The sequence below is a fragment of the Eurosta solidaginis genome, chromosome 5 (assembly GCF_040869045.1).
Source record: "Eurosta solidaginis isolate ZX-2024a chromosome 5, ASM4086904v1, whole genome shotgun sequence".
Lineage (NCBI taxonomy): Eukaryota > Metazoa > Arthropoda > Insecta > Diptera > Tephritidae > Eurosta > Eurosta solidaginis.
In genome coordinates, this window is record NC_090323.1 from 215,793,494 (window position 1) to 215,811,395 (window position 17,902).

General features: G+C 33.6%; 1 protein-coding gene across 11 annotated transcripts in view; it reads right to left on the bottom strand.

Annotated features, from left to right (window-relative positions):
* Positions 1–1,296: 1,296 nt before the first annotated feature.
* Positions 1,297–17,902, bottom strand: part of nwk (nervous wreck) — a 63,125-nt gene continuing 46,519 nt past the window's right edge. For 9 of the 11 annotated variants that reach the window (XM_067788195.1, XM_067788193.1, XM_067788188.1 and 6 more), the window contains one exon: positions 1,297–16,745. In XM_067788195.1, the coding sequence (XP_067644296.1) occupies positions 16,429–16,745 (317 nt within the window). In that variant the 3' untranslated portion in view covers positions 1,297–16,428. The remainder of the gene's footprint in view (positions 16,746–17,902) is intronic. The other 2 variants (XR_010953562.1, XM_067788191.1) reach the window with 2 other exon arrangements.

Genomic DNA, 17,902 nt, shown 5'->3' on the forward strand with positions numbered 1-17,902 from the left:
TCTTCTGATTTAAATATTGTGGAAAATTGTTGCGGTAAACTAGCACGTGCTGTGTACTTAAATGGTAAATAATATATCAACTTTGAACATTTAAAAAATTCTATCCAAGATGAGTGGGAAAAGTTAGATCAAGATTATATTAAAAGCCTATATGAAACGCTACAAAAGAGACTTACTGAAGTTGTAAAAAATAACGGGGGATATACCCATTACTGAAATAAAAATTAAAAATATTAATCAGTTTTTTTTGTTTATTTTTACCTAATTGTGCTATAGTTTTGTCGCGTCGTTCGGCCGCCACAATTTTACGCGGACCCTATGCGTAAGCAATAGCTGTCTGTTACTACTATATACTATATACGTGAATACCTTCACTCACCGTCTTTAATTGTAGAATGTAAAAGCTAAAAAAATTTTGTTATTAAAAGTTGTCATACAAAATATGTAGTGTGCTAAAGTTTTGTCGCTATGTGTAAATTAATGCGCGCATTAGGGTGTTCCGAAATATTTGGGCTGGTGGCCTAAACACTGCTCTTTATCCGATAAGCAACAGTTCGGTGGTATTTAATAAACTTGTAAGCGGCCAACCTGCCGCTTTGCGTCTATCTCAAATTTTTTCCGCAGGGTCTTTATGTAAATTTCAGTCAATGGAAGATTTTAGTATTTTTTGTTGAAATTTAATAACAAGTATGAGCCTGCCACATCCTGCCAGACATAAATATTGATACTTAGTTGTTGCTGTGTCTTTGAAGGATTAGCTATGAGTATGTATAAATGTTGTGCTGTTATGAAAAATAAAGAATATTCTATATTCATTTTTTTTTAATAAGGTTGTCATTTATTGATGATGACATGCCCATACCTAACGCTTAAACGGGGATATGCGTTCAGCTTTTCAAATTTTGGCTTTCCACTACATTTCCAAAAACATAAAAACATGGATGTGTGTGTTTATGTATGAGCGTGAGTAGTTATGCTTCTCTGTCATCATTATATAACATAAATATAGTTTAAAATAAAATAATTTTAAAAAAATTTTAATTAATCATACACTCCCCAGGAAGGATCAGGTGGAAAGTAATATAAATTGCCTTGGTGTGACTAATTTGCGCCTGTTAGTCCAAAGAAGAGGCCACTGGCATGCCTTTGTTGGACAGTGATAATCGCTTAAACGGTTAAGCGTCAATTAAGTAAATAAGTATGTATGTAAGTAAGTTATTTATACCTTAGTTTGTATGTTCCTGCAGTGCCAACTGATATAAATAAAAACATGTTAAAATGTTTTAGATACTTGAAAGTTTATTTGCTGAAAGAAATTTTTATATAGACAAATTGCTTGTTTTAGACTTCTTTTATTTTACTGTCAGTTCATAGTACAATATTCACACTTTTTCATTATTAAATAGTTAGATTTTTATTACAGTTATCTATACGTGCTATATAATTATGTATGTATGTAAGTGAAGGTTCATGAAAAATGACCACAATCTAAACAGATTTCTTATATTTGTATTATTTATTGAATTAATTTTTTTTTAGGTCGTTATATATAAGAACATTTCTTGGATTTACATACACTCAATATTTTATATGTAAATAATTCATAACATATTTTTTATTCTTGCTAAGGATAATTACTACAAAAAATAATGCCCAGCATAAAACTAATGCTTCAACTAAGAACTATTTGACATAAGCTCTCAATAAACAGTAATACTTTCACCAAATTGCACTGAAATATATCATTTTAAATCACTCAATATATTTAACACATACAATTGCGCAAATTATATATTAAAGAAATTTGTTTGTCTCATTGTTTTCGCACTGCTAAGTACATATGGGCAAATCCCAAAAACTTTACCTTTTTTGGATACTCGGGTTTTACACGCGGGCAAAAATTTAAGGCCAGAAAAAAGTACAAGGACATTAAGTTTGACCTTTTGACTATCCGATCTGATGATTTTTAAAATCAAGAAAATTGATAGTAAGTTTTTGCAGAACCTCGAAACGTAAAAACGTCGATTTTTACACTTTTTCAAGCGATACCCTTGATTTTTTTTTTTTTGGATTTTTTTTAATAAAATTTTGAGGCATCGCTGAAACGCTATGGAATTTAAACTGAATGCTGGTTTTGAGACGGAGATTCTGAGTATGAGCAAATATAATGTGCCCCTCCAATACTCAAAACTATCATCAATCAAAGTAGCGATATTTTTTCTTTTGTCATTGTCAATATTGACAGTTTTTTGCTTATAGCTTTTTGAGGCAACTGAGTAATGAAATTTGCAAATTTTGTTTTTGGTTTCGGGTTTACAGTCCAATAAATCAGAAAAGCGCCTTTTTTATTTTTCGCCAACATTTCGACCAACGCAGTAATTTTGAGCCCTGAATAAGACCAAAATAAAAGGTCGAAACGTTGGCGCAAAAATAAAAAAGGCGTTTTTTTGATTTATTGGACTGTAAACTCGAAAACAAAAACAAATTTGCAATAAATTAAGAACACAGTCGGTAATACAAAAAAAAAGGATTGAAATTTGGATTATGCACGATAATAGCCTATCAGGGACTAAAAATACCTGGGGCTTCAAATTCGATGTGCCCCTTTCAATTTTGAAAGTAGAAGCAGAAAAGTGGAAGCGCACTTGTTCATTTTGAATGTCGACAAAAACTAAATACAACACTGCGGTTTTGTCAATCACACCCCGCGACTATCAAATAAGCAAGCGTCAAATGAAAAAATCAAAAATTTTTGATTTTCATCAACGTGTAGCCGAAACAAATACGTGTGTAACGAAGCCACCCGACTGCACTAACACACACAAAATTCAGTCAATCTGGTTGTAAATCGCAGGAGGCTCTTAGTCATACTGATTCAAATTAGTGTTTTCGTATAAAACAGTTGACTTTCTTGCTCAATAAGACAATTGAGTACTGAACTGCTTCGTGGCTTATGAGCGGTTATTCATTTTACGAAGAATGGCTATGTAAATGTGTTTTAGTGGATATAAGTGCTTGATATTCTTTGTTTGTGTACGCATTATTACTAATTTTTTGGTTAGTCCACTAATAACCTTAAAACATGAATAATTGCAGCTCACTGGTACAAACGTCAATAACTTTCCTTGCATGAATATCCCAAGATGAGGCAATTGATGGTATACTACTGTGGTGTAGAGAAAAAATTAACAAACGGGTATGAAATATTTGACGATATCTCTAACATAAGGTTTCGGGTATCAACAAAATTTTACCGAAATATACCCCACATAGATATGTACATCCTGATAAAATTTCAACACAATCGGTTAAGAAGTGTTCAAATAAGTAAAAAAATTTAAGGTTTCCGGGTTTATATTTTTATCAATATCTCCAAAACCTGATCTCGGGTATTAAAACTATTTTACCTAAACATACCTCGTTCACATATCTATACATTTTTAAAGTTTGATAAGAATCGGTAGAAAGGTGTTAAAATAAATGTGTTGCATACTTTGCAGTAAAAAATATTTGGCGGTTATTCGGTTTTATATTTTTACCAATATCTACAAAACCGGGTCTCGTGTATCAAAAAAATTTTACATAGCTAACAGCTGCATATATATTCATATTTTGTTAAAAAGAAGTGTTGAAATAAATGTATATTTACCATTGCGTCCTCAATTTACATATATTTTGCTAGATCTTTTGACTATATTTTTTTGAGGCATTATGTAAGACGAGTAACGGCGATGCACTGTAGCTCCAATTTACCCCTCAATGTTCCTAAGAAAAAGATATTTGCGTGATACCATGTTTCAAAAAAAAAATTTTCTCCAAAAAAATCAAAGTTTGGCGGATTTCCCCATATGTTTGTATGCATGTATATGGGTGATGTTTACATACAGTGACGGAAAAAAGTCTACATACATACATACTTATTTCCGCTGGATTGAAAAATTAATTATTTATCTGAAAAACGATTGTATTTTAAACCGTTTTCTAATCATCACAAACTATAACAAAGTAAGGGTGTCTAAGTTCGGGTGTAACCGAACATTATATACTAAGCCTGAGTTTTGTTAAGGGGGATTTATTTTTTTTTTTTTTTTTTTGATGCTCTAGAAATATCGTGTAATGCTTGATCGAAATAGGGGTGTGGCGCCGCTCCATCCTTTTTCCTAGAAATATCTGCTGCAAAAAAAAAGTATGTACTCCCAATTTTATTATGATATGTTAATTTTTTCTTAGAGTTATGTCTTCCGAAATATAGAATATTGCTTTCTCAAAAAGGGGCTGTGCCATGCCCATTTCCAAAAATTTGGATTTTTTCCATTTATTGTTATAATTTCACTTAGGAAAACAAATAATATTGATGTAAAGCTCTTTTGTGGTTTATAATATTTGTAAAACTGTGCCACCCACATTTTCAAACATATTTTTAAACACTTAATAATAGCCACTTTTTTTTTGCCAGCTAGTGGAGATAGAACGTTAGGTAGATTAATGAATTGCATGCAAAGCAACAACGCAAAGTAAGCTTGTAGAGTTGGCTAACCGGTTTGAGATGAAATCGCTTAAGGAACAGTCGACCAAAAAGCACTATTGTGAACGAGCAAATAAAATGTACATACGAATGTGCAGATAAAAGAAAATAAAATTAAACAGCGGCGCGGTAGGTTGATATACCTACACACACGCATTCCATGTATTTTTATTTTTTGTTTTTTTATACTCAGCTGAACAAAGCTCACAGAGTATATTAACTTTGTTCGCATAATGGTAATCCGTAACGACATAAACTAATCGAGATAGATATAGACTTCTATATATCAAAATGATCTGGGAGAAAAAAGAAATTTATTTAGCCATGTCCGTCCGTCCGTCCGTCCGTCCGTAAACACGATAGCTTGAGTAAATTTTGAAATATCTTGATGAAATATGGTATGTAGGTTCCTGGGCACTCATCTCAGATCGCTATTTCAAATGAACGAAATACCACGCCCACTTTTTCGATATCGAAAATTTCGAAAAACCGAAAAAGTGCGATAACTCATTACCAAAGACGGATAAAGCAATGAAGCTTGGTAGGTGGGTTGACCTTATGACGTAGAATAGAAAACTAGTAAAACTTTGGACAATGGGCGTGGCACCGCCCCCTTTTGCAAGAAGGTAATTTGAAAATTTTGCAAGCCGCAATTTGGCAGTCGTTGAAGATATCATGATGAAATTTGGCAAGAGCGTTACTCGTATTACTATATGTGTGCTAAATAAAAATTTACAAAATCGGATGATGAACACGCTCACTTCTTAAAAAAAATGTTTTTAAAAGTCAAATTTTAACAAAAAATTTAATATCTTTACAATATAATTAATAATATGGTGCAACAAAATACAAAAATAAAACAAAATTTCAAAATGGGCAAGGCTCCGCCCTTTCTCAATTAATTTGTATAGAATACTTTTAATGCCATAAGTCGAACAAAAATTTAACAATCCCTGTGAAATTTTGGTAGGGGCATAGACTCTATGACGATAACTGTTTCTGTGAAAATGGGCGAAATCGGTTGAAGCCACGCCCAATTTTTATACACAGTCGACCGTCTGTCCTTCCGTTCGGCCGTTAACACGATAACTTGAGCAAAAATCGATATATCTTTACTAAACTTAGTTCACGTACCTATCTGAACTCACTTTATCTTGGTATAAAAAATTACCGAAATTCGACTATGACCACGCCTACTTTTTCGGTATCGAAAATTGCGAAAAATGAAAAAATGCCATAATTCTGTACCAAGTATGAAAAAAGGGATGAAACATTGTAATTGGATTGGTTTATTGACGCAAAATATAACTTTAGAAAAGACTTTGTAAAATGGGTGTGACACCTGCCATATTAAGTAGAAGAAAATGAAAAAGTTCTGCAGGGCGAAATCAAAATCCCTTGGAATCTTGGCAGGAATACTGTTCGTGGTATTACCATTAGGCTGGAGCGTCAACATGTGGGAACAAATTTTTTTCAAGTTTCAGAGTTCTAATAGGGGGGCATAAGTGCCTTATAATAACAAAAAAGTACCCTCTTTTTTTATTGAAATCGGTCAATGTCTTCTGCCTCCGCAGTGCCTTCAAAATTTATAAGAACGCTAAAATGTATATGGTGACATATTCAAATAATATATAACACTACTCGACAAAACAAATCTCTCCAATAATGAAAGTACATTTGCATAATGTAAAATCGTCTCCTGATTCCGAATATCACATCCAGTTATTCATATATGTATGTAATATTTAATTTGTTTATTTATTAAGGTATTATTCTGAGAATGAATATTGATGTTTTAAAAAGATTTTAAAAATTACATAAACTATTTGGCTCGAAAATCCTTTTTTGTTTCGAACTTAGGCATCAATTTCCGTGATTCCAACTTGGCTTTTATTGCACCTAATTGAAACTTTCTTGAACACTGATAAACGGCATATTCGGTCGTTATCTTCACAGCTCTCTCAACAGCTTGAGTATGACAAGGAAGCCTTAAAAACAATGGTTTGTTCTCACCACCAGATTCTACAATACCATGAATTTCTTTGTCTGATAAATTTTTCAAATATGGAGGCTCAGTTAAGTTTTCCTACAAGAATTCGACGCGCACCAACATTAAACAAACCTTTTTTAAAAATGACTCTATTTGCACTGCTTCCAAGAATTTCACTATTGTTTATCTCGCCTACTATTTTTTAGTATTAATACTATGCAACAAGTGTTTTAGGAAACATCATACCCTTTTAACGAATGCAAAAATATAATTTCTTGAGTAAAAACAGAAAATTTTTGATTGAGGACTTTCAATATAGCAGGGCTTATAAAGTCAAGCGCGCATCATAATGTTGTACTAGCTGTACGCTTAAAATTTTCATAATTAAATTTACTACAACATAGAAGCGCTAAATTGTTTTCGTCCACAGACTTTTTGTGATTTTAAAGTGGTTAAATCTGAAATTTAAAAAAAAAATCGTTATTTTTTCAAAGTGTTTTGAACGTTTTTTGGTATAGTGGCCAAACTACTGAAGATACTTATAGAGTTAAAGGCAAATATTTTTATGGGGATTAGTATAATGTATAATTCAACAGTTTAAATCGAAAAAATAAAAAATTCAAATTTTTTACGTACCTATATGAAGTAGTGTTTTGCAAAATTGGGAATTTTCATATTTTCACCGCTGCGGAGGCAGTTACTCTAATCCGAATGGGACAAAATTTTGCCAGACGTAATTTAAGCCCAAAAGGCACCAGATTTTCACTATTTCTTTGCAGTCTGATGAAAAAAAAAAATTTTCGCTCCACCCTATTACACATATGAATAAATTGGCGGTACCCGAGAGATAAGTTCTAGGTCACGCTGATCCACATTTTTGTCGATATCTCGAAAATGCCGTCACATATACAACTAAGGGCCACTCCCTTTTAAACCTCTCATCAATACCTTTAATTTGATTCCCATATCGTACAAGCACATTCTAGAGTCACCCCTAGTCCACCTTTATGGCGATATCCCGAAATGGCGTCCACCTATAGAACTATGGCCCACTCCCTTTTAAAATATTCTTGAATACCTTCCATTTGATACCCATGTGATACAAACACTTTCCAGGGTTTCTCTAGGTTCATTTTCCTGAGTATGTAATATTCGGCTACACCCGAACTTAGCCTACCTTACTTGTTTTGTTTGTAAATCTCTGTATTAGTGTCCAAAACGTAGTGCGCCAGCTGTAAAAATGGCAAAGCAGAAAAAAAAGAAGTACCAATTAACTGATTTCCTTTCACCATCTGTATGGTTTCCTGAAGTTGAAACTATTTAGACAGTTGGAGCGTTTTTTTTACTCTGGCTTGTATAAAAAAGCAAATAATATTATTTCATAGTATTTAGTAGGTCCACAATTAGCATCAAAAACAGCTTGAAGCCATTGTGGCATTTTGGCTGCATAATTTGTTAAGTCAACAGGTGTTCCAAGCTTCTATGATGCGTTCTTTGACGGCATCTGCGCTAGAAACATGGTTCTTTCTTATATTCGGCTCTAAAATTTCCTGGAAATTGTCAATTATTTTAAATTTGGGCTATGGGCTGATATTTTCAATTGTGTTGGTGCATAGTTAAGCAGTCTATCCTTAGCAATATGTGCCTTGTGTTTTGATCGTTATCTTGCTGAAAGATCCAACATCTACCGAACTATAATTCGTCGAACGATGGTTTCACAGTTGATATTGAATTCTTAGGATCGAGTGAAGTTTACGGGGTTTGTCAGTAACAAGAGGCTTTTTACGTGGTGTTCTGCTGTTCAAGCCGTTCTTGTGCAGAGCTCTTTGGACTTTTCTTGCACATAATTTTTTGGAGCAGAATCTTTTGGATTTTTTTTCACTTCTTTCGAAAGAAGACTGATGTCTCGGCGAGATAGTTTGCGCGAACCGCCACTGCGCTTCTTATTTTCCGTAGAACTACGTATTTCCTTTTTTCTTTTCTGTGCTGTACAACCAAAGTTCTTTTCTAGGAGGCATTGTTGATGATTAAGTTATCAAAGCGCAACTAAACTGAATATTAGCAGAGCAGTAAACTTTAAAAAGGTTTAACTAGGTAAGTACTGCTTAAGCTTAAGCTTAGTAAACAAAGCATATTAGAATGCAAGCTTGGTACGTAACTGTTACTGTATGAACTTACTTTATCTTGGTATTAAAAATGGGCGAAATTGTGTCTCCGAAGCTCTCAGCTGAGTATGTAATGTTCGGTTACACCCGAACTTAGCCTTCCTTACTTGTTTATAGTTAAAATTATTTTAAAAAAGGGTTAAACGAAATTGCATGTAAACATTTTCAATTTTTTTTTTTTTTTGCTAAACAATGAAAATAGGGTGTGTATGTAGATTTATTTCCGTCACTGTACTTAAGTATGTGGAGTTTGTAATCGATGGCTGAGTATATATATATTTCATTGTTCTTACTAGATTTATATAATATCCTACTATGTATGGCTTTCGGTGAATTTGTTTATTGTTTATATTGCACTAAAGATTGGCATTAAAAATATTACTTACTAATTTGAACAACTCATATTGTTCGTTTTTATTATTTCTATGGCTTCTTTCGGAATGCTACATAGAGCTTAGTTTGCCTTTAATTAGCACACTCGAAATCTAAGTTATTAACAAATCATAATTTATTTAGAAATTTATTACAAATGAACGGTACACATTATAAAATTTAATGGCGTTTTCTTTACTAAAAAAATGTCGCCCCGTTTGTTCTCCTGAGCTCTTTCGTGAGCTTGTCAGTGCTTTTAACAAAATATATTTATCATTTTACCTAGAAAAAGAGTAATATTGCATAGCTCCAGGTGGCCTAGTTCAAAGGCTAAAATTTAAGAGTGCAGCATGAGGGCAACATTTTATTCAGAAAAGAAAACGCCATGAGTTTAAACTGGAAAACATTCATAGTTGTAAGAATGTTGAAAGGAAAGTCTGCATTTTAAAACTGTTGCTAGTACTAGTTCGAAAAATATCTCTTTTTACATGATTTTAACTGACAAATATAACATGGTTATGTTCAAAGCGGCGAGAGTTGTCTCCGTTGCATAACATTTGCTATAGTTCCGAACTAGTTACATATATCTATTTTAGAATTTCCGTACTGGTGTAAAAGTTAACAGTTAATTTCTTATTCTTTTGTTGATGTTATGTTATTTTTTCTTAAGCGTATCGAAATGGTACAAACTACCTCTAGTACGATTTTATGTTCTTTTTGTTTAGTTCTGAACTTTACCTACTGATTCGGCTAGTGGAATTGGTTTTAAGTTGTGTGGAAAGAAGGCATTCTCATAGTCGAAGCCCCTTTAAGCTAGTGGAAGGATTATCTTTTTAGGCTTACTATATATCAAATACATGTTATATGTGACATATCAAAATCCAAACTGTCGTTTTTTGAACTAGAGAAAATCTAGTCCTAATCGAAGTAGTACTTATTTTGTTCTTTAGGTCTAGTTCTAAACCAGAAATTTTGATGTTTGGTTATTGGGTTCCCTTCAGCGCTTCAAAGGCATTTCCTTTTAAAATAAGAAATTTTAAAATATTTGTTCGGCTTGGAACTAGAACTAGCACTTTTTTAGTGTGTGGTTCTCTTCCATTGAGCTTTGCTGTATATAATTTAATATAAATATACTAAATAAAATTTCGTTTATATATTTTGCTAAAAATTTATATATTCGTACATTTGAATAAATCAGCTATAACATATAGTAAATGGTATAATATATGCATATATATGACAAGTATGTATGTATAAGTGTGTATGTGTATGTATGTCCGTGTAAAACTATTGGCAAATGAATATTTCACTGAAGGTAGTCAAGTACGTAAAATTAAGTAAGTAAAATTAAAAACAACAATTGACTGTAGCTTTATTAATAACATATTATAATTATATAATTTAATTTTTTCTTCTATGCCATATAAGAGAGCATATTATTTTAACACATTTTATTTATATATATGACATAAGTCAATTTTGTAATTTTTTATAGTTTTTCTTTCGTTTTTTTTTTGAAACTTACTCGCAACTTTTTTAGCTATAAGTATATATAACATACATGTTAATTTTTATATATAGTAAGTGAATGTACATATGTATGTATGTATGATAGCATTTTCGTGAATATTTTAAACAAATTTCCTATGGCTAAAGTAATGCGAAAAAACGTTTGCAAGTTTACAGGGTTCGTGGTAGTTTTGTTTAAAGGCATAGACTTTTTTTCAAATTGAGAAATTAGTTACATCACCATAGGAAAAATTAAATTTCCATATTTTTTTTTTTTTTTTTCTACAACAATGCAATTTATATTATTAGCATGTCGTTATATATGAATATGGAAATTTATATATATATATGTTATGAGTATTCACTTTTTTTTTGGTATTTTAATATGTTTTTTCTATGTTAAGTTAAACGCTTTTCCCTAATAAGAGTACAGTTAAGGAGTTAAAGTGTAGGTTGGCTGACGCTCAAGGAGTTATATTTTTTTTTTATTTTCATTTTTGGTTTGGGCGTATCGTTTAGTATGAAAATTATTATGTTTAGTCGTAATTGGCTGAAATCAGCGCATTTTTAGGATTTTGTGTATTTTATATGCGATCTTTCAAAGTTTGTACCAGCTATATTCGAATCTTCGATAAATTTTTAGACCTGGATTCTTATAGCGTTCATCAGAATATAAGGGTTATTATATATGAAGATATGATAAATTGATGATCTTAAAACAAAATTTTCATAGTATATGTAATTACTGAGCAAACCTTTTTTTAGGAAATTCCTTTTTTATAATGTGACATTTTAGAACAGCAGTGGAAATTTTTAGCAAATTTTGTTAATCAAATACCTTTTCTTTGTATCCCCTGTATTTAGGAATTTTGTAACTAAAACTATACAAACTAATCACAAAATCTTTTAAAAAAAATTAAAAAATTTTGCGAAAATTTAGATTGTTTATTTGGAGTTTTTGAGTGCTTCTGGGTATGCGGTTTTGTTGCCCAAACAAAATTTAGTCTAAGAAAGAACCAGCTATGAAACTTTCAAAATTCGTATAGATGTCTGCATTTTTTTTCGGAGGGTGGTTTAGATTTTCCTCCATACAAAGTGTGAACATTTCTGGCGAACATTGGCAATTGCGACACATCAGTGTGCCACTATTAAATAAAAGCTGCACAACGGCAGCAGTACCACGAAGCAGATAAGACAACAAACAAGTACGCACACATATACACAGCAGCTAAGAGCGCAGATGATATTACATACACATGTACGCAGCCACAAAGAGAAAACAACAGCGAATATGAGATGCAGAAGACGAGAGAAATAAATAAGCAACTAATAGAGAAGGCTGCTTTCGAAACCGAATCGAAGCCCGGAGCTGTGTTTGTAAAATAATAAAAACATCAAAGCAGTGTACAGACTTTACCACTTTATTGGTAGATCTACCAACATTTTAGCCCATTTTCTATCACGTCTACCACCAAAGCCCAAAAATCTACCAACATTTCAATATATTCGCATTGAAACCAAATACTGGGATCATTAGGTAAACGTATTTAATTGCCGAGCACACCCAAATAACATTATGCGGTGACACTAACCAAACTAACCAATTTGGAAAATTTGTGCAAAAATTCAAACAAGAAATAAATTAGTTTATGAAAGAAATGTAGTAAATGTGCATGATTTTCCTGCGGTATTTTCATCAGTTTTCTGTGAATAATTTTGAACGAAAATAAAAAAAGGTTTAAGGAAACGATAACATGCCGAAGTCGGTTGATTTGTGGCAACATTTTTGGTGCATTGGAAAATTGTTGTTGTAATTGGACGTTTCGGTAAATTTTCGTCAGTGTTTCATATATAGGCATAAGCTATGAGTATACAAATTTACATGTATTTCTTTGTTTTGTTTACATGTTTTTTAAACGTGTTATTTCCTTTAAATGGGCTTTATTTGTTATACAATATGTTATGAATTGTTTTGTACAAATATAAACTGTAGCTATTGTTTTCTTCAAAAAAAAACAAAAATCTACCAACTTCTACCACTATTTAAATTCTTCGTCTACCAACATTCTCTTTTTAAAAGTCCGTGCACTAACCACGAGCGCAGATGATATTATATACACATGTAGGCAGCCACAAAGAGAAAACAACAGCAAATATGAGATGCAAAAGACGAGAGAAATAAATAAGCAACTAATAGAGAAGGCTGCTTTCGAAAACGAATCGAAGCCCGGAGCTGTGTTTGTAAAATAATAAAAACATCAAAGTGGTAGTGGTTTAGTCGCTTATTGATGAGCAACGAGAAAAGATGTTTGCATGCATGTTTGTTAGCACCCAAATAATAATAAATAAGTATGCTACAAAAATTTCATTTTATTGCTAAAAATAAATTATTAACCCATCTGCGCATTTTTATTAACAAAATATATTGAAATAAGCACATAAAAAATGGATTTGGGATTGAAGAGGGGGAGGGGAAGAAAAAAGAGAGAAACTGAAGAAAAGGTTATAAAGTTGAAGTAAAAAATTAAGAGAAAAACGTTACGAAAGTAAAAGGAGGAAGGTAGGAGGGGAAGAAGCAAGATAAGGGAAAGAGATGGAGAAAAGTAGAGGGTGGTCGAGAGAGAGGAAGGCAGTAGACGAAAGAAAAATCAAGGAATTGAGAAGAAGATGATTAATACGGAGCGAAGGAGGGAGATGTAAAAAGCTATAAAAAAATTTTAACTCTTATTTTGTATTTTATTCCATCAATTTTAATAGAGGGACTTTTGATGCTTTAATTTTGCCCAACAATATGTGTCCATAAATTATGTGATTTAGTTATGAAAATATCTTTAGATAGAGCAAAAAATCACAATGTTTGGCTTACACTATTGCGAAATACTAGCTATGTGTTTTATTTCTTTACTTGTTTGTAGCCTATATATAGAACACTAAATTTTTTCATAATACTTATTTTTTTATATATTTGGAACTTTCTTTTACACATTATACTCAACATATACAGCTGACTAGAAGCTTATTAATCCCTAGTACACATATTTTGTGTAACTAATAACACTTTTTTTCGAAACACTGCATTTATTTTGCTCAGAAGTGTGGGTTATTATGTATTATCGCTGTATTGCTTTAATATCAAATTTTTTCGGATTTAAGCATGTTTTACACATTTAACATAGCGTTGCTATACTGGAGATGTTGCAGTCGTCCGTGCATGTAGCTTCTAAAAGCTCTTTCGCAAGTTAAACCGCATTTATGACAAAAGCTCTTGCCATAGTGTAAAGTATGAGTCTGTGTGAAACTTTTCTAAGCTTTTGAATTGCACCTTTGATGAAAAGCAATAATCACCTAGTTCCTTACCTTATATATGAGACGAAGGCAATTATTTCTTTTACCGGAGATATGTACTCTCTTTTGAGCTTTGAGCTAAGCTAAATTTTAAACAGCAAAATAACAAATTTTACAAAAAAAATGTTAACCATAGTGAAATATCACCCTTTGACTGAACATTTTTATGGAAACAGCTTAACTTAGATCAAGATCTGAATACATGCTGAGATAATTGGTTTTTGAATTTTGGTACATTATGCTCTTGGATCGATTTCTGAAAAGGGCAGTCGAAATACAGTACCACGTTGTCATTATGCACTTTTTAGAAAAGTAATTTTCTAATAACATTGAACCCATACATACAAAATAATAGTACGGTCTCAAATTTTCCAAATATATCGAATATGTGTATATGACATATATGTAATACTCCTATATTGCTAATAGAAAATGCTCGCAATGTGTTTTGAATTCGAAATCAAAACAAGACAGCCTATAAAATTTTTTGATTGTAGCAGCATAAGTGTGACAAAAAAAAATTTAAATTTAGGTGTATTCGATTATTAAATACAAAAACAAAAACGTTTAAACAGCAATATATCGGCACTCTGATGTTTGGGAATGTACCTCATGGACCAATAAACAGATCCCGCATTAAAAAATTAGAGAGCAAAAAAATCATAGTTGGCTGGGAAATAAATTTTCTCGGCGTGACGTCACGCTTTTGACAACATGCTATATGGCTGACACAGTTTTTAGACTTTGTTCCAATCGGAGTATTTTGCTCCGCTCTTACCTCCTACTGCATTTTTTATCATAAAAGTTTATTTGAGTCGAGTTGAAAATTAAATAGTATTACTACCTAATATCTTTTGGTTGAAGTTTTCATTGCATATGTTCGTATGAAAAGCCGATTTTTTAGGAGTAAAATGTAAGCAAAAAATGTGTCCGGACGCGATCTGTAAATCCTGCCAAAATTCAATATACTTCACTTCTTGAAGTTTTTTATAAAAATGAAGTACGTTGAGTGGGTGAGGTCAGCTAACCCTGTTTTGCGTTAACAGTGCCAATTGGGAGCACCAAACGAGGTCAGCTTCCTCCAACAGTCTCTCCAAACTCAGTGAAGGTCTTCTCTTTCCTCTGTTTACAAACTGCCGGAACGTATCCGTTCATCCGCATAACATGACCCAGTTAGCGAAGCTTTCTCTTTTTATTCACTGCACTATCGTAATAACTGCGAAAAGTTCATATACCTCATCATTATACTTCCTTCGATACTCGGCGTCGACATCACGGATAGGACTATCAATCTTACGGAGAGCTTTTCTCTCGAATATTCTAAGAGCCATCTCATTTTCTCTCGACACCTTCCATGATTCCGAGTCGCACATCAGGACAATTATGATGAGTGACTTGTAGAGCGAGAATTTTGTTCGTCGAGACAGGACTTTACTTTTCAATTGCTGAAAGAAGAACACAAAGGCCACGATGACCGCAAGTACTTCGACCTGTCCACATTTACTGCAAGACCCACTTTTGTTGCTTCTTTATCTTATACCAACTCTTCGCCTCCATGTTTGAACAGCCCGGCGGGTATCCCGTCATTACTTGGCACCTTGTGATTTTTTAGCCGTAATATTGCCAATCTCACTTCACCAAAGTTGGATGCCAGAGCGTGTTTTTCATCATCGATAATCGGGGTATCGGGCTCGTCTTCCCCCACACTCTGTACGTCAGTTACCATGTCCCCATTATAATTCCTACAGGAATTTGTCCCTATCTTGAAACCTTCTGTTAATAAAAGAGTATGAAATATATATGATAAACCGCTTCTAATAAATCGAAATAATAATAACATTTTTTCGCGATAAATATCCGGCGAGGTAGAGCCCTCGAAATTCTTCCAGAATGTGGTGTGCTAATGGGAGCATTATTTGGGCATCCTACACGCCAACTCCATGTGCATCTGATAAGGCAGGTAACTTTTTTGCTGAGAAACATTACATGGAAAAAACACAATCGAAGGGATTGCCAAGCCATCAAATCAATTTGCTCTTAGTTGTTCGCCCGCTTTCGAAAAGGAAGAAAAAATATACTCCGAAATTTTTATTTTTACTCCGGCGTAGTCGTTTACTCAGGTAACAGTTTTAAATACTCCGAACACTGGTTGCGAAATATGAGAGAAATGTAATAAATCGAAAAACTTCAAAGGCGCTACGTCATCAAACCTTTTTTTCAAATTCGATTACAAATGCAACAATTCCGAAATGCGGGATCTTGGCTCATTTGTTTATGAATGTAGCAATATAGGAGTATTACATATATGTCATATGAAGATAACTCTTCTTATTCTTTAAAAAAAAAGTTTAGTTTTGATTTTTTTTTTTTGATGTACCGCTAAGTTTTCCCATTTATATAACCCAATGCAGAAATTTGTTTATATGTGTGTAGGCATCACTTTTTTAAATGTCATTGTTATAAAAATGAGCACTCCTCTCCCAATTTTTGTAGCATGTCAGTTATACTTAACCCTTATTCATTTAAGCATTTGATTCTTTCAGATTCTGCAATCGTGCCAATTGATTAGAATCCAATTCCTCTGGTATACTTGCACGTCCACCTACCACTTGTTTTGGTGCTTGCACATCATCAGCGCTTGCTGCAGCATTCATATCAGCAGATTGTGCTCCACCAGCGAAGGCGTCATCAAAGTTCGCATCGAAATTTGCCTCAAAGTTGGCTTGGAATGCATCACCTACATCAGCTGCACCACTACCCTTTTCATTGAATGGATCTTCGGCTTCCTGCAGTATCTTTGCCACAGAATCGGTTTCTTGATCGGATGAGTGTGTATCATCTGAGAATGTAAATTTAATTTGAGATTAATTGAAAATTCTTACGTATTTAAACTATTCAGTTGTTATTGTTATATAGTGCCTGTTTTTAGCCTGAGCCAGGTAGGTAGGTAGGTTGAACTGCCCGCTCCATGAGGACCTCACATAGACTGATTGAGTCCGTACTATTACCAGAAGTGTGTTTTAACGCCCAAATTGAAAAATCCTATCAAAAACCAGGACCTATGTTATAAAATAACTCCGTCCTCTTGGCAAATACTAGAAGCTTCCTAGGACTTAAGCCACTTGCTGCTTCTAGATCTGACAGCTGTATCACTCCTAATAGCTGGACTCTTAGCCTGGCAAGTGCAGGGCACGAGCACAGAAAGTGCTCGATCGTTTCCTCCCCCAATCCGCACTTCCTACATCTGCTATCACTGACCAAGCCTAATTTAAAGGCATGTGACGTCAGAAGGCAATGCCCAGTCAGAATACCCATCATGAGTCTACAGTGCTATCTTTTTAATGATAGAAGCAGCTGTGTTAGTCTAAGGTTGTAAGACCTACACTTAATCTTCGACACTTTACAGCCCCGTGCTTGAACCCACGCCTGTGCCGCTTGGTCGATCATGTGCACCTCTTGCCTTCGCTTAATCTCGCCCAATCTAATTGGGACATCTACAGAGCAAGCTTCAAGGGATGCGCCCTTTTTAGCTAGTTCGTCCGCTTTTTCATTCCCATCTATTCCCATATGCCCTGGGACCCAATATAGATGTATGCTTCTCCCTGCCCCGATTCTCTCCAGAGACTGCTTACACTCTAACACGCATTTAGATGCTGTGCTATGCGAGATTATTGCCTTAATTGTTGCTTGACTGTCAATATAAAAGTTAACACGGTTGCAGCTTAAGTTATTCTCTTCCAGGGTTTCTACTGCTTTGGTTACGGCTAATATTTCTGCTTGGAAAACGCTACAGTAATCCGGCAGCCTGTAGGATCTGCTTATTTCCGAATCAGCGCAGTATACCGCAGACCCTACTCCTTCCACTACTTTGGAACCATCGGTGTACACATGTCAACCGTCCACCTCTATTGTGGCCTTAAGATCTCCCTCGAAGCGCAGATAGGGAATCATGTAATATGTTCGTCTTGTGATTGATGACGCTATACTACTATGGTC